The 21,437-nt window shown below is 36.5% G+C and overlaps 2 protein-coding genes across 5 annotated transcripts in view; one reads left to right on the top strand and one right to left on the bottom strand.

Annotated features, from left to right (window-relative positions):
• Window positions 1-14,646, top strand: part of plcg2 (phospholipase C, gamma 2) — a 33,517-nt gene extending 18,871 nt beyond the window's left edge. For all 4 annotated transcript variants that reach the window (XM_022679586.2, XM_022679587.2, XM_022679585.2 and 1 more), the window contains 16 exons: window positions 555-755; window positions 1,418-1,537; window positions 2,284-2,464; window positions 3,548-3,616; window positions 4,205-4,314; window positions 4,494-4,590; window positions 4,696-4,762; window positions 5,692-5,858; window positions 6,354-6,456; window positions 6,593-6,796; window positions 7,833-7,972; window positions 8,766-8,880; window positions 9,383-9,568; window positions 9,681-9,769; window positions 12,952-13,148; window positions 14,254-14,646. In XM_022679586.2, the coding sequence (XP_022535307.1) occupies window positions 555-755; window positions 1,418-1,537; window positions 2,284-2,464; window positions 3,548-3,616; window positions 4,205-4,314; window positions 4,494-4,590; window positions 4,696-4,762; window positions 5,692-5,858; window positions 6,354-6,456; window positions 6,593-6,796; window positions 7,833-7,972; window positions 8,766-8,880; window positions 9,383-9,568; window positions 9,681-9,769; window positions 12,952-13,148; window positions 14,254-14,296 (2,089 nt within the window). In that variant the 3' untranslated portion in view covers window positions 14,297-14,646. The remainder of the gene's footprint in view (window positions 1-554; window positions 756-1,417; window positions 1,538-2,283; window positions 2,465-3,547; window positions 3,617-4,204; window positions 4,315-4,493; window positions 4,591-4,695; window positions 4,763-5,691; window positions 5,859-6,353; window positions 6,457-6,592; window positions 6,797-7,832; window positions 7,973-8,765; window positions 8,881-9,382; window positions 9,569-9,680; window positions 9,770-12,951; window positions 13,149-14,253) is intronic.
• Window positions 14,647-16,474: 1,828 nt separating this feature from the next.
• The window catches only part of LOC103036769 (c-Maf inducing protein), a 35,358-nt gene continuing 30,395 nt past the window's right edge, over window positions 16,475-21,437 (bottom strand). The window contains exon 21 of the mRNA XM_049483262.1: window positions 16,475-21,270. Within this exon, the coding sequence (XP_049339219.1) occupies window positions 21,217-21,270 (54 nt within the window). The 3' untranslated portion in view covers window positions 16,475-21,216. The remainder of the gene's footprint in view (window positions 21,271-21,437) is intronic.

Below are 21,437 nucleotides of genomic sequence, written 5' to 3'. Positions count from 1 at the left end.
AAAAAAAGTTTATATTCATAAAGTTTTAAGAAATACATTTTTGGTGGAATAACCCTGGTTTTTAATCACAGTTTTCATGCACCTTGGCATGTTGTCCTCCACCAGTCTTACACACTGCTTTTGGATAACTTTATGCCACTCCTGGTGCAAAAATTCAACCAGTTCAGCTTGGTTTAAAGGCTTGTGATCATCTATCTTTCGTTTCATTATATTCCAGAGGTTTTTAATTTGGTAAAATCAAAGAAACTCTTAATTATTATGTGGCCCCTTTTTTCAGAGTTGTATTTACAGGCGTCTTTGCTTTTTAAACGATGCAGGCGCAAGGTGTGTAAATACGTGGAGTAAGGTAGCAATGAGCTTCGGTAGCAATGAGCATCGCAACACACCTTACACAGGGTATAAGATAGGGCCCTATATTTACAATATCTTAATACTTGAGTAAGAGTTTAGTCTGCTTTCATGAATTTTATATAGTTGTGTGAATCAGAGGGTCTGGTGTAAAGCAGTAAAGATCATGCCCTGCGTGTGTTTTTATGTGTGTGTTTCTTATTAAGGCGCACTGGAAGAGTTCAGCATTGCCGGATCCGTTCCGCCTCCGATGCCGGTCACACTGTGTTTTTCCTGACGGACAACCTGCACTTTCCTAGTGTGTACTCTCTGATCCAGCACTACAGGGAGAACCCACTCCGCTGCCACGACTTTAACCTGCGCCTCACCGACTTTGTACCTCGTCCCAACCAGCACCTTCAGGAGGGGTGAGGAATTACTGTGGAGATTCATGTAACATACCATGCTAAAAAAAATGGAGGCTACAAATGTGAAATTGTCCCTATAGAGAAGTATTTCCAATATAATAGGACTTTCTGAAGCAGATATTAACATGTACCTAAAGCATGGCCCAGGCATGAGCTAGAGGTCTGTAAAGCCTCTGTTCTCTGTAATGATAGAGCTTAATCCGGTACTTATGGTTGGGGATGGGGATGGGGATGTTTATGGTGGGAAGTTGTGGATGAGGTAGGGTGGTGATTATCCAACATCCAGACCTCCCCACAGAATTTTTAAAAATCTGTCTTTAAATTACCTACACAGCAATTTTACCTTAATATGTCACCAGTATGTGTTTAGGTTTGATCAAATCGAATGGTCAAGGTTTAGTTACTTAATTACACACTCAAAAAGAAAAAAATATACAGTATGGCATCATTACAATCCTACGTCATCCCACTTCTATAATAAGACAGGTAGTTGTTAAGGTTTCGCTGTAATTTTAGACAATTACTGGCAGTGTACACACATTTGACTAACGGTACCAAAGAAGTCTATTTTAATACACTCCCAGGGGCCTGATTTGAATATACTTTCCAAAGGGGTCATTGTTACAGTAGGGCTTTAACAATGGTGGTTTTCTGCTGTACAGGTGGTTTTACAGTAACTTGAGCCGAGGTGAGGCAGAAGACTACCTGCTGAGGATCCCTCGAGATGGAGCTTTCCTTATTAGACAGCGAGAAGAACCAGACACTTACGCTATCACCTTCAGGTGCTGCTGTTTTAGCCTTTCTGACATCATAACCCTCATCAGCATTTCATTCTGACACATCCAGTACCTACTGCACTTATTATTCTGAGATGTACAGTACTTATATAGTACACATACAGTACTACAGTACTATATATATATCTACAGTAGAGCAATAGGGTATTGTTGACATGATTGTGGGTTTGCTACACAAGTTCAACAAGCTGTAATGTTGGGCTCTTCAGCCTTTGATCAGGGTCCCTAACCCACACTGTGTCCTCTTTAGTGGGTTAAATATGGAGGCCAAATTTCATCTATATCCAACGCAAACTGTTGAATATGATTATCTTTGCCATCGTTATCCCATTAAGGGGATCATGCAGGCTTGAGAAGTGTACCATAACTGTTGCACAAACATCTTTTATCTTCAATATTGGATCTTTACATGGGAAGAAAAATAATTCTTAACTTTCAGTGGAATGTGAGTAAAAAAGATTGTATTCCAAGTAATTCTGAAATTATCAATCCACTCATCATGAAATTGTGACAAAATATAAACAACGATTGTTAGATTCAAATGATGGCAAAGTAAAAAAAAAAAAATACACTTTCACAACCTGTGTAGACTAGTTAATTGTCATTATATTGTTTTTACAAATAGTTTCAGAAGTAGCATGTAAAACACTTATTGAAAAAAATACAATAATGAAATAATTAGGCTTAAATTGAATAAATGAACATTGTTTTTTATTTCTGTGCTACTGCAGAGGTGAAGACATGGTCAAGCACTGTCGAATCCACAAAGACGGCCCCATGTACGTGTTGGGGACCTCCAGTGAGTTTGAGAGCTTAGTGGAGCTGGTGAACTATTTCCGCAAGAAGCCTCTGTACCGCAAGATCAAACTCCGCTACCCCGTCACACCAGAGCTAGTGGAGCGCTTCAGCATGGTCAGTGCTTATGTGGAAAGATCTCAGGTTTCAAAACCTGATTTCACAGTTTAGTGTTCAGTGTTCATCTAAAGATGGGCTTGATTAGTTAACATTTTATTGTAGGCTCCAGACTTTTTTAAAATGTTGTAATTGCATTCAAGTTTTTATTTTGAAAACTACTGATATATAAGAATTCAATTTGTTGTTACCAAATTTACATCAGAAGGAATTTAATACCTTTATTTGTCATTTTAAATCATATTAAAATTTTGATATTGATCCATTCATAATGGAATTTTAATGCAATCTAAAGAAAAATTGCCTAATGTATGACACATTATGTCCAAAATACAAAATATCAAAATGGGGATAAAAGGTTGTTGCAAGTTATGTACTTTTTGGGAGGATCTTTAGGGTTAAAAAGCGTTTAGGCCAGTGTTTGTTAGTCCTGGTCCTTGAAGCACCCTGTCCTGCACATTTTAGGGCTTTTCCTGCTCTATGACAGGATGATGTGACTGAATTTTATATTCAAATACACATCTTAATTCCAAGCAATGGGAGACATTTATAATATTAATATGAACAAAAAACAATCACAGAAAAATGACCACAGTTGATGTAACTACTGAAAACTGCCTGAAAAATGTTTTAGTTCAATTTTAATTTATGTTATTACACATCCTAAAGATCTGCCAACATGTACGCAAGGAATCTGGCTTGGTGAGAGCAACACATGTATGACATAGTTACACTATTTGTTGATAGTTGCATGTACTATTGACAAACATTACACTACGAAAGAAGGTACAATGAACAATAAATGAGAATGAGAATATAATTAAAAGTACTACAGGAATAAAATGAAATAAAAATCAGAACTGTACACATATTAATATTATTTTATCCAAAAATAAGGTAGGTTTATGTTAAAATTGTTTAAAGAAAGTTGTCAGTCAGTGACAGATGCTGTGAAATAATGTATACCAGAATATCAGAAATGGGTTACTGGAACATTTTCTATTATGACACTTATTGAAACTGAGTTATTGTCCAGCACTCTAGATTCCTGTTCTGATGTTTTTTCTTTTTTTGTCTTTGCAGGAGTGTAAATCTGCTTCGCTTTATGACAGTAAGCAGTATGTGGAGGCCAATGAAATCGAGCCGTCTCTGGTAGGCACATGCACGCACAGGCGCTTTTAGAGGTCATTTGCATTATTAGCAGCAGCTTGAAGAGGAAACTGGGTTGTTTGCTATCTCTGTGTCTCAGATAGGAAATGGATCTTCACTAAAGGGGAAATGAGCCACGGCTAATACAGCAGTGTCATGCCTGAGTGTATTTGGATTATATGCTGTATTACATCTGTGCTGCTTCTCAGCGTGTCCTATCACCCACCCTTAATTTGCCTTGTCAGTGGCCTTGTATGTTTTTTGTTTCATTTAGCAAGAATTTAAGTTGTCACATCAATTCAAATTTATTTAAATTCATTCAAATGCATGATGCTTTTTACCTAATATTGTCGCAAAACAACTGTATGAAAAGCATAATTATGATCAAAATCAATATAACACATGTATCTACAAGTGAGCAGTTAGCTCTATGCCTCATGCATGGCCTAGGCTTGGACTACAATTAAATACAATGAAATTCTTACAGCTCAAAAATTTGAAAGCCTTCTTATTTTTACGAAGGTTAAAGTTTCGTGTTGCTGCAGATATGTAATAATTTGTATTCAATATGTTTCATATGTTTTTCTACAGACAAAGTGCACAGTGAAAGCCCTCTATGATTACAGAGCCATGCGGCCAGATGAGCTCAACTTCTGCCGAGGTGTTGTGATCCACAATGTTACCAAAGAGAGCAATGGATGGTAAAAGACACTTCCTTTTATCTTTAATCATATAATGACATCTGGATAATCTGTTAATTTTTTAAAGGGTTTATTTTAAATCTATTACGTAAATATCCTTGGATATTATCTTATAATGATGATTAATAAATCATTAATAGCAAGGATTTCTAATTTTCTCTCTCTGATGACCCCCACAGGTGGAAAGGGGACTACGGTGGGAAAGTGCAGCTCTACTTTCCTGCTAACTATGTAGAAGAGATTGCTAACCCCTCTGCAGCCGAGGTTAAAGACCTGGTGAGCCACAAGCCATGCCTTTTGTTGCAGAGTTAACCTGAATAGATCTAAATGTGGCTATTTGTAAAGCCGTATAAATGCATGTCAAAATTGTATCTGTTTTAGATTGATGAAGATAACCCACTGGGTGATCTATGTAAGGGAGTGGTGGACATTTCCAAATGCAATGTTGGTAAGAGTTTTTGTAATTTAGTTTGAAACAAAAGCAGCATTTCACTATTCATTATAATACAACATATGGACATGACCATATATATATATATGTTATATATATATATGTTAATGAATGCACATTAGCATGAATGAGTCTGTGTGTCAAAAACAGCTATTTTATTTTATTAGTGCTTATTTTAGGGCTGTCAACATTAACGCATGCAGTTAATCAGGAAACTTTAACATGTAATTTTTTTTGTGCAAATTAATCATGTGACAAAATTAACAGAGCCTGGTGATGCATTAGCAGTTTTATGTAGCTATAGAACACAGCAACACTTACTTTTGAGTTTAGAAGGTAGATTACCTTATTTAAACTGAAGTATATGCTCTCTTTCTCTCACACAAACATTTACATAGTAATGCACACACACACACACACACACACACACACATGTGATGGCACGTTTCCTCTTTGCACGCTGTTGAAGTTGAATATCTCCATTAAAACTCTCAGTTAAACTCAGTAACTCAGCACATTACAATACTCTAGTTTAAAAAGCATCAAAACTGTCATAGTGTGCCTAAAAGCTTTTTGTTCTAGATAGATTTAGTATTTTTCTTAGGGAATGCATATGTAGTTGAACAGCTTTCACTACTCTCAGTGTGAAGTCCTCTCTCTTTAATAATAGTACAGCACATAGTGTAACACAATTATATATTCAAAAGTGTATCATCCAAACCAAAATAGTTATTGTGACAGGCCTTTGAAAATCATTAAAATGATGCTAGTAACATGGAAAGATGGATAGATATAAATTTGTGGTTCAGATGCTTTCAAAGCAGGACGTGCATATAAGAAAACTGTCTGAAATCGAAGCTACTTATCTCAATTAGCTTTCATGTTCTTCTGGACTGAGAGTCTGTACTTGTTCTTTTTGCCCGCAGTGCGTTTAGCTAAGCATGGCAGGCCTGTGGTGGTGACACTGCAGCATAAAGACAGTAAGGAGAACATGCTGCCCTTTGACTTGGCAACAGAGACCACAGAAGAGCTGTATGAATGGTACCAGGTGGCCTGGGACATCAGCCAGAGAGTGGAGAACCAAAAATTCGAGGTAACAATAATGTTAGCTAACCTTAGGACAGAGCATGATGTCACATGCTGTATTTTTTGCTCATGGCCATACATGCAGTGTAATTCACTTACACCACTGCAGTCGGTACAGATTTTGTTGGAGTGCCCTCTATTGGATGTGAAGTGAATGTGAAAGAAATATATGCAATGACAGAGACGCCATTTATACCATTACATTCATTTTAAGATGAAATACCTGCATACTGTTTTATTATAGCTAATTTATATGTCCAAACGAATGTATGTTCTCCATCTCCCAGCTACATTAACAAAAGCATAAAATCCATATATTGTGGATTATAGTTACGCTGGAGTCTTGGTGTGATTTTTTTTATTAACAACACACCTGAAGACAAATAGGTAGCATATAGACGAAAGGTTGTGGAATAATTTTACTTTGCTGTGTGCACTGGTTTACACACATTGAATACTTTAGAGCCATTATATATCTCATGCGTTTATCTACTTTTCACAGAAAAACAAGCAAAAAGAACTGGAATCTAAAAATGTGGTGGCCAAAGAGATGTCAGACCTGGTTGTGTACTGTCAGCCCCGCAGCAAAGATAAAGAAAGCTTTGGTATGACCATTTTTTGTTTGTCTCTAATTTGCTTCATGTGTGCTTTTCAGTGAACTAAGCAAGACAAGGACGCAAAATTAACTATCATAAGTGTATCAACTGTCAAGAGTTTTCCACTTTTTGTGTCTCCTGTCAGATAATTATACCTATAAAGAGGTCCGCTCCTTTGTGGAGAACAAGGTCCCCATCAAGCACAGGCCGAATGAATACCTGAGGTATAACCGCAAAGCACTCAGCCGCATCTACCCCCAACCTCAGCGAATGGATTCCTCCAACTTCGACCCGTACCCGCTGTGGATGTACGGCTGCCACATGGTAGCTCTCAACTTTCAAACTGCTGGTGAGTGAGATAGGAGAACCCTGGAAGAAAATAACAGACCAAATTAAAAAAAACCTCTGGAATGTAATCAAGAGGAAAATGGATGATCAGAAGCCATTGATCATTACTTTTTGCACCAGGAGTGGCATAAAGTTATCCAAAAGCAATGTGTAAAACTGGTGGAGGAGAACATGCCAAGCAAAATGGTCTCTTAATGTTTCCAGAGCTGTATATATATATATATGTGTTTGGTAAATATTTGGTAATATTTTATGTAAAATAAGAAAGGTGTAAAAGTGTAAATTTTCTTTTTGTTGTACTTGATGTGTTAAATTTGCCTTACATGACACTGCACATTCTATGATGTAGTTACTGCACATATTCAAAGTGCGATGAAAAGGTTGAACAGATACATTGTGCAGCCATAATTTAAATCCTGGTTGGAGGATGGAGAATGCAGGTTTATGAGCCTCATTATTGCTGTAGTGTCGTGTGATTACCTGACAGGGGAATCAAACCCTGCACCCTACACAAACCTTACACAAACCATGATTATAGCAGTCATTCATATTAATAATTAATGTACAAATTGTTGTGACAGTTTGCTAAACAAAGATTTCAGAATATGTTACTGGAAAATGTTTAATTAAATTGTATCCAAATTTTTCTCAGTTCATTAATTTGTAGCGGTTCATATTTGTGTGTGTGTGTATGTGTATGTCTGTAGTTTTGACAAGAAGTATTTAAATTTAAATGTTCTACTTATAAGACAGTAAACAATAATACAAGTTTTTACTTGTATTTTTTTAATTATAGTTAAGGGGGATTGATATTCAATGGTAATCCATTTTTAACATATGACAAATGAAGCTTAGGGATTATGAATTATGAACATTTCATAGCTGATAGAGTTTCTACTTCTACACACTACATTCCAGAGATCTTTTGCTTGTGTTTTTAACTTGTATCACTGGTTTCATTTTAGGCTAAAATAATGTGCCATATTTAATGTTAAACAATCTGTTACACTCAGCTCTGCCTTCTTTTTTCTCCTCAGATAAGTTTACTCAGCTGAACAGTGCCCTCTTCAGCCTGAACGCCGGCACAGGCTACGTGCTACAGCCGGAGCTCATGCGCTCAGAAGGCTATGATCCTCAGCAGGAGAACACCTCTGTCAAATTCACCCTGTCTGTCAGAGTAAGACAGTACTATTACTTATTCAGCGTGTTATAAACCACTTTCCTCTTTAAAACATCTCTTAACGTAGCATATAGCCTTATATTATAACGTATAGGTTTAATACAGGTACAGTGTAGCCTGTATGCAGGAAAACAACAATACAGTTAAAAAATAAGAATTTCTCATTTTGAGAAAAAAGTTGTCGAGTTTATATCCCTCCTGGACATGCCCTGAGCATGTGGATGTGTTTAATTCCATCCCTAGTTCATTTGATTTAACATCATTAGGCACGTATTATACTAGTTGTTGAATTACAACTATAATGAGAGGAAATGAAATGCAAAATGGTTGTACAGCTCATGTGGTTCCTTCTTCTCAGTATGCTGTTACAATGTAGCTGCTATGGTATTCCAGGTGTTTTTTATAGTGTTCTTAGCTGGATTCAATAGTACAGGTTGGCTTTAAGTTACTAATGTATTTTTATCATCTTGCCATATGGAGGGTGTGGGGACTTTTGCACACCGTTCATTACTGTGGGGTCAGGAATTCACAAAAATCTGCTAGTATGTGAAGCTTATCCAGTCCAAAATCTTTTTACAAGCCCAAATTGGATTAAAAAAAATGTAGAGATGGCAAAGTGTCAATATCTTAAAAACAATGAGTTTTAAAAACAATGAGGGAAAATCTAACAGGAAAAAATAAGGATATGCTGTATGTAAAGAATGTATGTCTGTGTATGTGTGTTTATGTGTGTATATAATAAAATACACCCCTAGTGAAGGTTCACATTCGGTGTGTCTGCTTTTTGTAGGTGATAGCAGCCAGGCATCTGCCCAAGCCAGGCCGCAGCATTGTCAGCCCTTTTGTGGAGATCGAGCTGTTGTGTGGTCAGAAGGAAAACGCCAAGTTCAAGACCACAGTTTGCCGTAAGAAATGGGGCAGGGGAGGCAACAAATAAATAATTATGATTGTTCACACTTTGAAACAAAATTAAAGATTCTTCGCAATTATAATATTTACTTCTGTAGTGCTTTTCTAGTCATAAAAGTACCTCAGGAAGGCTACTTAAGTCACGTGCGACAAAATCTTTTGACAAAAAAACAGATGCTAAAGTAAACTTATACCAAACATTTCAAGTGATGCTAAGTGAGAGTAAACATGACATAAACCTGCTGTTAGCAGGTTCTCTTCCACTTCTTTTCCCTGCTCCCCTCTGTTCTTTTGTTAGAGGAAACACTGAAATATGACCTGAAATAAACAAGTCATTTTTCTGTATAAATTATTCAGTTTTTCACCAGCCCAATATTTTTGTTTGCCAAATAAACATTCAGTGCATCGCTAAACAAATGCAATTATAGCTACATGAAATGGCCTGCTATGAAAAAAAAAAAAAAAAAACAGTTTTTTGACACAGATGTTTCTATGCAGATGATAACGGGCTGAACCCCGTGTGGCTCGGGCCTCATCGACAGGATAGTGACTCTGAGACTGTGACCTTCACTGTATATGAACCCGAGTTCAGCTTTCTGCGCTTTGTTGTCTTTGAGGAGGACATGTTCTCTGACCCTAACTTCCTCGCCCAGGCTACCTTTCCTGTGAAAGGTGTTCGCTCAGGTAAGTGTCTTATACACACGGTTTTAGCACGCATTTTTATTCTACACGATCAACAACTACAGACAAGTGTGAGGTAATGAGGAAAAGTCTAAGATGCGTCTTTCTCTTCCAGGATACCGTTCAGTTCCTCTGAACAACGGCTACAGCGAGAGCCTGGAGCTCGCTTCTCTTCTAGTGTATGTTGACATACAGCAGGTGGAGGTAAGAAAACCATTTTGGAGGATCTATACGTCTTCACTCAGGATGCACAGTGATATATAAATACAGCATGTGGGGAGCACAGCATCATATTTGGTGATGTATTTTGAATCCGTACAGCAACTTTAGAAGAAAAGAAATAAACCTTACTTTTAGTGGAAGCAGTAAAGATTTCAATAAATATTCTGGAGCATATTTATTGGTCCAATCATTGTGACATTTTGACACAATATAAAGACCAATTGCAACAAAACAAACAAAAATAAGTGAAGTTATTAAAGTTGTCCTTTACATGATCAAATGTCATGATCAGTGGACCAATAGATATTCTCTAAAATGACGTGAAATAAAATCTTTTTACCTCTTTTTATTTTTAATTTATTCATTGCTATTGGTCATTTAGTAGCCTGCCTGCTTGGCTTTCTATTGCTGTGTCATCGGCTTAAGCTCGAATACAGATGCTTGTATTCTGTCCCAGTGACATCTGTAATGTTCCATAGAAGCTAAAGAACACTGCACTTGTCTGAATATCAGACTTGTCTTTATTGTCACACAGTCACAAGTCACAACCCATCCATCCAATATGAATGTGGTTCTTCCTGCATTAAATGGGGATGGGATTTCTACTAGTGCTGTTTGTCTGTTTTAGACGGAAGTCGCCGGTCACAATCATTACCACGCATTATGATGTATTTTTGGTACACACAAGAAATCCTGAGAATTGTCCTTTTAATGGCACATGATCCCAATCCTAGCTCTGTAGTAGGGGTGGGCAATATTATATCATATACACTATATCGTGACACAGAAATATCATGATATTAAAAATCCATATCGTGATAATAGGGCTGTTCTGTCTTAAAAGTAGTCTATTATTTACTGTGAAGCTTTAGGTGTATTTATTGTATAATTGTTTTAGTTTGCAGTTTATATGCATGCACTAAATATTCTGCCATATTATTTATATTATTTTATGCTCTATTATTTATTTTGCCACATTATGATTATTCTGTTATTCTATTATACTATATTCCTGAAATGAATGAATTATTTTAGTTTTCCTATATCGCCAAGTATATCGTTATCGCCAGTGATGTCAGTAACGCGTTACTTAGTAACGCGTTACTCTAATCTGACCCTTTTTTCAGTAACGAGTAATCTAACGCGTTACTATTTCCAATCCAGTAATCAGATTAAAGTTACTTATTTAAGTCACTGTGCGTTACTCTCTCTCTCTCTCCACCTCATCTCCTCCACACACACACACACACACACACACACACACACACACCGCTCCCTTACCCATTCCCCCTCCGCTCTTCCCCAATCACACGCGTCTCGCTTTCTCCCCTGTCTCTCTCTCTCGCGCTCGGCGTGTCTTTAGTTTCCGCCCGTTTTCGTTTTTCGCCAGTTCTCGGGCTCCTTTATAGAGGCGTTTTTTTTGCGGCCGCGTCCCAATTCACTAGCCAGGGAAGCGGTCTGCCACAATTTTGATTGGCAGAGGAGAGCATTTAAAGATTTTACACCACACGTGATTGTAAATTCACTGTGGCGCAGAGCGCACAATACCGTAAAGACAAGAAAAGTTCCGGTGCTTTAAATGAACACTGTCAGAATTAAATCCTTCTCAGTAGTTGGGTCCGGTATGGGTCCGTATTGGACAACATCTGGGTCCGGACCCGGACCCCAGTCTGCAAATATGTGATCCCTGGTCTAGACCATATACACGGTTCTGTTTTATAAAACCACTCCTTGCTGCCCTGCAGAGAACAACAGGTTCAATGTTCAGTTTTACAGTGTTAAATATGTCAGGTCAAGAAAGACTTTCTTTATTTTATATATTTTTTTATAAAAACAATTATTTATGTTTAGTAAAATCAAGAAAGACCATATTTTATTTTTTATAAAAAAAATATTTATGTTAAGTTAATTTTTTTATTAGGAAAAATTTTTTTTAGGAAATAGTTCAACTTAACAGAGATAAATTGTTGCTATTAAAAATGCATTTTCCAATAAAGGGAGTATTGGCAAAACTGGTTATAATGTTAATGTTAAGGCGGCGGGAGGTGGTGTCTGCAGCTGCTGAAAGTAACTAATAAAGTAACTTGTAAAGTAACTTAGTTACTTTTAAAATCAAGTAATCCATAAAGTAACTAAGTTACTTTTTAAAGGAGTAATCAGTAATCAGTAATCGGATTACTTTTTCAAAGTAACTATACCATCACTGGTTATCGCAAAAAAAGAAAAAACCCTGAAATATTGTGATATTATTTTAGAGCCATTTCGCCCACCCCTCAGCCTCCAGCAAATGTTAGCCCAGCTTGTTAAATGGCTAATTATCTAGATCAAGTGTGTTGGGAGCAAAGAAAACACTGAAATTTGCCAGTCATGCTCCCTCAGGGTCGGGAACCACTGTGTTAGAGGAAGCCTAAAGGGACTGCTGATTGTAAATTATGTGCACACTGAAGCATATATTGGAGATTGTTTTTAATTAACTATTTGTTTGTTACTTGAGACACAGCTTGTTCCAAGATCTCGTTAAATGTAAAAGAAAAAATACTATTTATCTGGATTTCAGTCTTAACATCAACATTTTACACAAAATGTAATTTTCAGTGTGTGTGTGTGTGTGTGTTACATATCTGCAGTGGACTCTGTTGTTATAGCTAGAAAATTGTCATGACAATCTCCTTGTTTCTAAAGGGTTGGTGAAAAGTTGGAGGACACCCTTTTATTTCAATAATGAAAAATGGTGACTTTCAAGATGGTGGATATGTTTTAGCCATAGCCTGAAAGATAGGCCCCCTCACTCATTTCTTGCTGGGGTATACAGATATAACATTTTCCCTTTTGCTTCCTTTTCCTTTTGTTTTTGAAACACAAGGGTGTCCCGTGACTTTTGACTCACTGATTGACCCTGTATACTCATTGTGTGTTTTCTTCAGCCCCACGAACCATATAGAGCACTTTGTAGTTCTGTGAATACATAGATAGATTAGATAGATTCTAGTGGAGAAACAAAAAGCGAGTGTTTTGCTTTGGCTGATCATTGTATATATATATATATATATATATATATATATATATATATATATATATATATATATATATATACACGTGTGTGTGTGTATATATATATATATATATATATATATGTATGTTCTCTCTATATGTTTCCTGATCAGAAAGCAGAAGAAGAGTTGTACTCCTCCTCCAGCCAGTTGCGAAAGAGACAAGCCGAGCTGAGCAACGAGCTCTTCCTGTACGACACACACACGAGCCTACAGCGCTCAGCACCCTCCCACCGCAGAGATTACCTCATGCAGGAGCTCAACTCCAACGAGAAGCAGCTCCAGAGTATCAACGACACATGCAAACAGAAGTGAGTTATCCAAACAGTAACCCATCTCAGCCAAACCAGCACACCACACACACACAAGCTTTCACAATGAACATGAACAGCTTTTTCATAGCATTCTGTATTCTATTATCATTACTTTAATAAAACCGTGTAAGAGACTTGCTGGTTTAAATTACGATGTTTGTTTACTGTTTTTTGATGTGGCTCCACTGGCTAGTGTTACCAATCAAATAAGGATTATAAGAGCAATATTTCATGTGTAGGGTTGCAGTCAGCTTAGCATGAGAAAACATGTAGATACACTGTCATGGTACAGGAGCCTGGATTGTGTCCCAAGACTTTTGCCACATTCCATAGAAGCTTAAAACGCCGCACTGCAGTGAATGTGGATGTGATTTTCTATGTGAGTTGCTTTTTATAGCCGGATGCTACCAGCTTCGAAAGCAGAATGTCCCATCTACCTGGCACCCGTATAACGCAGCTTGTCTAGTCCCTACAGAGACAATTGCCAATATAGAAAAGGACTAGAATTAACAATAGAGACAAGGTACTCCAACAACAACATGATCAACTCTTTTTAATACTCTGGATTTTGGAATATTTATACAGTTCTGAAAATAAATTATGCTATTTATAGGTATATGTTTAAATAAAATGAACATTGTTGTTTTATCCTATAAATTATGGACAATATTTCTCTCAAATTCCCAAATAATAAATGGTCATTTAGAGAATTTATTTGCAGAAAATGAGAAATGGCTGAAACAAGATGCAGATCTTTCAGACCTCAAATAATGCAAAGAAAACAAGTTCATATTCATACAGTTTTAAGAGTTTAGAAATCAATATTTGGTGGAATAACTCAGATTTTTAATCACAGTTTTCATGCATCTTGGCATGTTCTCCTCCACCAGTCTTACACAGTCTTATTTTGGATAATTTTATGCCACTCCTGGTGTAAAAATGTAAGCAGTTCAGCTTGGTTTGATGGTTTGTGATCATCCATCTTGCTCTTGATTTATATTCTAGCAGAATGGAACTCTATGACTAAATGTGAAAAAAACAAAACAAAAAAAAAACTGATATCATTGGGAGATATCTAATTGTCTGTCTTTTTATTCTGCAGGATGAAAGAAAAGAAAATCAATAACAGCAAGTTCTACTCCTGAAGGAAGAGCTTTCCAGTTTTGTCCTCTCCTGCCCACTCGCTGCACATCTGCTTCAGAGGCCTCCTCTCCCTGACTCCGCCCCTTTACTGCTGATGCTCTTTCAGACTGGGCTAAAGCAGACTAAATGGAAGTTGTGACCATTTTTGCTTTCAGCCCAAAGGTGTGGAGATGGCCAGAGCAGCACAGATTGGATTGGTGAATTCAGTGTCCAAAACGAAGACCCCTCACTAGAGCTGAGCGAGAGAAGAGTTTCTTTTAGACTAAATATTTTATTCAGCTGAACTGTGTTAGTTAAATTCTGACTCATTTGTTTGAAATTTAATAATAAATGTTCTTGGTTTCAGTGCGGACACTTTGTTTGATTTGATTCATGATGACGTTTGACCTCCCATTACTGCAAAATGATACAGTAATATTACTTGAAACATATATCTTGAATACATGGGAATTATATATTTTTTGTGAATGTAGTGGTGTGATATGATAACCTGTTGATTTTTCTGTTTTATAGGACTCCAGACTCTTGTCTTATCTTCCCGTATTATTATTGGAATCATATATAATGAATACAATTACTGTAATGAATGTGCTCTTTAAGACTTTTATGGCAGTTATGTCTTTTGATAATCATTTGGTTTAATTATTTTGTAGGACTTCAAACATTTCCAGAATGTTATACTGTTCTACACAGTGTCTGTGGTTGTCTTTATGGTGTATTTTTTATTTATTTTTGGTTTACTTTATGGTGTACTTAATTAGACCGCGTTAAATTATGTTTATTTAGCTGTAAAACTCATTTCTCAAAGCAACTGTGGAACGATTGCAGAACTTCTCGCATAGAGACTGAAAACGGAGCAGAAACAAGGTTTACAGCTAAATAAGCATTATTTAATGCTGTCTAATTAACATATACACACCAGAAACAGAGAATCTGTATAACAATATAACAATCTGGAAATTTTTGAAGTTCTATAAAATAAGCTACAAATTACAAAATGACATCATAAGATCTATGAATAACCCTTTCCATACTATTAATGATGTAAGGATCAATTGATATTACTGTAGTATTTTGGTGTCTATTCAGTTTAACCTGAACAAGATTTTGGGAAACAAAAAAAAACAACAAAAAAAAAAAAAACAGTAAATCAAACTGTAATCAAGTCACACTACAAAATCTCTAAAGAACCTTTTCCGTACTATTAATGACCTATATCAATTGATGATACTCAATAGCATGTTGGAGTTATAAGACACCATTCAGATTTTATTTTACCACATAAAATCAGAAACATAAGATTTACAGGAATGTGACTCAGTGTGAACAGCCAGATCGGAATTTAACTTTTAGGTCAAGAAAAAGGGAAAAAATGGACATGAGGGCATGAGAAAATAGACTTGTGGCAGCGTGGGAGGTATTTAGTGGCATGACAGCAGAGTTATGTAGCATATATAGCTTGCAATAAAAAGAGTGTAAACTGACTAAAATACACATAACATTTGCAAAAAAAAAAAATCGGATTCGGCCCATATTGGAGCATGCTGTGTGAAAGCAGCCTCTCAATATACTCCAATATAAACTTGCAATGACAGATTCTTAAAGTTCCCAAACCCCCACAATTCACAATTTTCACTGAACTATTGCATCTCAAAAAATTGAATATTATTTAAAAGTTTCTTTATTTAAGTAATTAGGTTCAAAATGTTATATTGTATCGAAGTATTACACACAGAGTGATTTATTAGTGTATAAATGAAATCCCAAAGCATCTTCATAAAAGTTTTCTCCAGACTCTGGTCTCTTGATTTCCAAATGAAATGTAAAATTTACTGATGGTTAGTGATGGTTTGGAGAGCCGTGTCATCTGCTGGTGTTTTATTAAGTTTAAATATTCATGCTTCCCTCAGCTGACAACTTTTAGGCAGATGCAAATTCCATTTTCCAGTAGGACACTGCCAAAAGTACAGATTGGTCTTATATAATATTAAAACTTTCTGAGACCATTGTTTTTTGAGTTTTCATTGGCTGTGAGCGATAATATATATATATATATATATATATATATATATATATATTTTTTTTTTTTTTTTAAATGCACTACTATATCAAAGTCAGTAAATCAATATTATGGTTTGTGTGTTGTGAACTTGTGAAATAATACTCACAGAAGTACCACATTTGAAACATATTCACAGACAGTTTATTTTGATTGAAATTATTTCACATCGTAGTTGTCTTTATTTTCCTGTTGAAGGTCTCGTATTGTCATTACAACAGCCACAGAGCAGCAGCAGCAGCAACCCAGCTGTAGAAGCAGATAAACACAGACAGGAGGAAATAAGGGCAGTTCTATATGCAAAAAACTCCAGGAATCATGGGAAATGTAGTTCATTTATGTACATGACTGCGCCCAGGAAAGAGACCGCAGTGATAGGCGTCCCATTCTTCACCACATTAAGACTCAGTCACAATTCAAAATTATAGAAAGCTGTTTTTTTTTTTCTTTAAAAATAAAAAAATGCTGGAAAAAAAATTCTAATCTCTTTTGAGAGGAGGAGTGAAATAGGAGGAGGGCGTGAGAAGAGCTGAAAAGTAGAATAAACGAGTGCCAAAAGCACAGTGAGCTACACGGGATAGGGAAAGGAGGAGAGATATGATGAATGGATAAGCGGCTCTGTAAAACTAGTTTCCCCTTTAATTACTATAGAAAAAATGTGAACACCCTGTAACCCCCCACCCATTCTAGCCCCCTCTGCCTTCGTTTTTTTCCTCTTTCTAAAAACAGTATATATTTAAATTCCTTTCAACAAAGCAAGGGTTAGGAAACCCTTCTAGCTATGCACAGGCATGTCCAGCCCTCACCTCCCCCACTGAATTATGGTCCACTTACACAGAGTAGAGCCTTCAAAATGTCCCAAACAACTTCTGTACAGGGACTCTTTTGGAGCAGATCTAGGGTTGAGATATACTTGCTGCTATTCAAGCGTCTGCATACGCATGATAGCTGCATCGCGTATCCTGCATCCTTTGGTGCGGTTAAAAACGAATGCAACATACAGCTCTAAAAAAAAGAGACCACTTTACAATGGAATATAATAAAGAGGGAGATGGATACTCTCAAGCCAGCAAACCAAGCTTGAAGTTTTGCTTCAGAAGTGGCATTATGTTTTCCAAAATCAGTGTGTAAAACTGGTGGAGGAGAACAGGCAAAGATGCATGAAAACTGTAAAAACCCAAGTTTTTTTTCACTAAGTAATGCAAATAAATTCTCTAAATGACCTTTTTGGAATTTGGGAGAAATCTTTTCCAAAGTTTATAGAATAAAACAATGTTTATTTTACCTAAACATATAAATAGCAAAATCAGAGAAACTGATTCAGAAACCGAAGAGGTCTCTTTTTCTTTTTTTCAGAGCTGTATTTGAGGTCCAGTACACACATCAGTAAACACTCAGTGATAGCAACAACGTGACGGAAGGTTTAGAAGAATGGCCAGAGCTGGTTTATAGAGAGCCTTCCCACTTCCTATCTCCACCGTTATATCAGAAACTGACTGCAAACCACTGCAAGTGAGTCCAAAATGAATGGACCTAAAAACAGAAATAAATAGTAACTAACTACTTGGCCAGGACATTGCTTGAATTTTGTTAAGTAGAATGATGTTTTTTGCTATAAAACAAAAGAAAACTTGCCTATATATATATTTCAGTTTTTCTTCAGTAAACAGGTGCTAGCATTACTGCTAATGTGTGCTGACTGGTTGGTGAGCTGATGCTGGAGACACAATCAGAGCACTGAGTTTTAAAGCATTAAAAATATCTGATATATTTGATATTGTTCTCTCTTAAAAACAACTCTATCAATTTTTAATCACTTGGGAGCGCCCTCTGGTGTTAAAACATATGCAGAAAAGATTCTTAAGTATTCTTCTCCGTTTGAGATTCTATGGAATGGCTACCTACATCTGTATAATGTGTCCCTTGCTTTTGTGGGAAGTGGAAGCCTGTAGTGAAAGCCTTCAGGAATGCATGTAGCACATAGTCTAATACGTGAACCATTACATTCATGACACAGCTGGTTGTCTACGGGAACGCATGGCCAAAAAACAAGTACATCTCTAGCCTTACACTACTGAGCCTCGTAGTTGAAATGATGACTTAATTGCGCATTGCTCCACCTCTCTATTTCTTATATGTATAGACACACATTAATCTGTGTGGTGTAAAGTGGTTATGGCTGCTTAATCAGACAGGGTTGGGCTGGAGGTGAGGTGAAGTGAGGGCCCCATCTCAGCTAGTGATCTGATCCTTTACTTATTGAAACATTTTAAAATAATTAAAATTACAAAATTAAACCTTTAATCTAATGCAACATGTACATGCAAAAACAAACAAATAAACTGAAAGGAAAATAAACAACAAAATACGGATTAAAGTGATAACCAGTTGAAAAACAATTGAAAGATAAAAACCATTGAACACAGACAGTTGGAAAGTAATTACAGTGCACTTGGTCTGGGAAAACAAAATGAGAAAAAAGAGAAAAAGACACACACACACACACACTTTAAAATGAAGGCAACAGCAGTCTCCCAAAACCATGAGAGAAAAGAGACAGAGAAAAATACACAACAGACGTATAGAGAGAGATTGAGAGAGTGAGAGTGGGGGAGGGGAAATTATTTACACTTGTATGTACATTATACAGAATGCAACCATGCAGGGTCCTGATCCAGACCCGAGATGGTACAAACACAATGGAGCCTGGTGCCATTACCATCCATGGCACACACAGTATTTATTTAATAAACTCAGTGGACGGCGTCCATCTTCTCTGTGCTCAAGTTTAAAGCTACCGCATAGTTCCACCTCTGGGCGAAGCCAAAAAAGCTTGACCACCTGAATAAAAAAAAAAAAAAAAAGAAACAAAAAACAAAAAACCAACGACACAAAATGTTAAAACAGTCCAATTAATCAGACCCTGGTCAAGCTGATTGAATGGGGTAGCACAGTCTGGCTGTTAGTGGTTGGAAGTGCAGGGAGAGAAGAAGAAACAACAAGCAGTGTTGTCCCACCCGGATGGCAACTTCTAGCCAAAACAGCTACGGCCAATCAGCCATAGTAACTGTCAACATTTGCATATATATATATATATATTATATATATATATATATATATATATATATATATATATAGATGCCATTCTGTTATACAAAGCAGAAGTGATTTCTAAACTTCACCTGGCCTGTTAAAAAGTGATTGTAAGGGAGATTTAGTTAAACCTTCTCCATTACAGATTTGTTACATTACAGTAACAAAACAAAAAAAAAAAGGAAAGATCTGTTCAAACATATTATGGCTTAATGTTTGATTTCTTGTAAATATAGGTTCTGAATAGTTTGTCAACCACTGTAGCAGGTTGTGTGTGGTAGAACTGACTGGCCACTATACGAAACCAAACATTTCACCTATGCTGATGAGCTTACAGTAAACAACAAAGCCAGTTTAGTGGAAAGTGAAAAAATGATGAAAATAAAATTGATGATTGAAGTATTTACATATACAGACTGCTGCTAGCTGACACCATGCCACCCACATCTTCAGGGCTCCTAAGTGATGCACTCTTCATAGAAAAATGTCCTTTAGGCACCATCTCGGTTCATTTGATTGACAAAAGTGATGAAAGCATTGCACGATAGCATGAATAAAAGAGAATACAAAGGTAGATAGATGGTGTGAAAGAGGAGGGGTCCAGAGAAAAAAAAAGCTTCATAAATATTGAGTAGTTCCAGACTACCTTCCAAACAACCATTCTCTTAAATATGGGTGCATGATCAAACTTGTACACTGTACAAAAAAAAGGAAAAGAAAAAACAAAGAAAAACAAAATATTTTTTTTCTAGTAAGCTATATCCTCAAACTCCTCAAATGTATGTTTTTAAAATGTCAAAAGGGAATAGATATATTTATATGTTTATATATATATATATAGATATATACTTTATAATGTATAAACACACAATTTATGAAAGCAGAGATGTCTGGAAAAATATGCTTATTCAAGTTGATAAAAATTTTTGAGACAGAAATAGAGAAAGGTGAAAATGAGTATACAGTAGTGGACACTCTGGCTGCCACCTTTTTACAGAGGCAACAGTGTTGATTAATGAAGGATAGAAAATGGCAGAATCTGAACTGAGAGGACCAAACAAATGTAACAAGAACAAAAGTTTTCAAATTTTGTCGACTTTTGGCTTTCCACACGGAGGTGATTTCAAAAAACTGTACTGGAATGTGGCTCTGGCTGCTAACACCCTCACCAGTCGAAGTGTACCTCCGGGAAAAATGGCACCCCAATGAAAGCAAAAAAAATAAAAAATAAATAATTTGGGGGGGGGGGGGCAGGGGCGGAATAAAGGACCTCACTGACATAGTCTTTTGGCAACAGGAACAACAGGGGGTAAAATTGGGAAAGTTTTGCTGTGTTGGTCTGTGTGTAACCGAAGACACAGAAATAATGCATGAAGCATCAGTTGCAGAGAAAACAACGTTAGGTTGCCTCTGAGAGGAGAGGGATATAGGGAAGGGTAGACTTTCAGAAATAGACTGAGGACTGGGATAGTCCTCATGATATCAATAGAAACAGGCTCCTTGCCATCTGATGATGTCACTATAAATATTCATTTTGATGAGACTACAAAGAACGTCCTCGTGTTTGGATGTTCGGGGGATGACACTCAACTGCTGTGGACTGATGTCACCAAAAGATCCTTGCGTTTGAACGGTATTCCTATAAAGACAGTCCTTATCTGCAAATGTCTGTGCTTGCGATGATGTTGAAGGCTCTTAGGATGATTTCAGCAAATCCATATGTTTAAAATGATGTCAAGTTCCCTTGAGAATCGATGATGCTGAACAAGTTTACCAGGCCTCTGTGTAGCGAACATCCACTTCCTTTAGATTGGGAAGTTTGGCCTTCAAAAAGAGAGAATAAAACATACTTAGGCAAAATGCATAAATACTGTACATTTATATTTTAGAAATAAAATTAATAAATGACTTAAATGAAAGGGATTATAACAAATAAATCACAATCATGGAAAAAAAAACTCATCTTTAAAATGGCAGCTTTACAGAGAAGG

Source organism: Astyanax mexicanus, chromosome 9, assembly GCF_023375975.1.
Source record: "Astyanax mexicanus isolate ESR-SI-001 chromosome 9, AstMex3_surface, whole genome shotgun sequence".
In the NCBI taxonomy this organism is placed as follows: domain Eukaryota; kingdom Metazoa; phylum Chordata; class Actinopteri; order Characiformes; family Acestrorhamphidae; genus Astyanax; species Astyanax mexicanus.
This window is presented reverse-complemented; position numbering and strand designations above follow the sequence as displayed.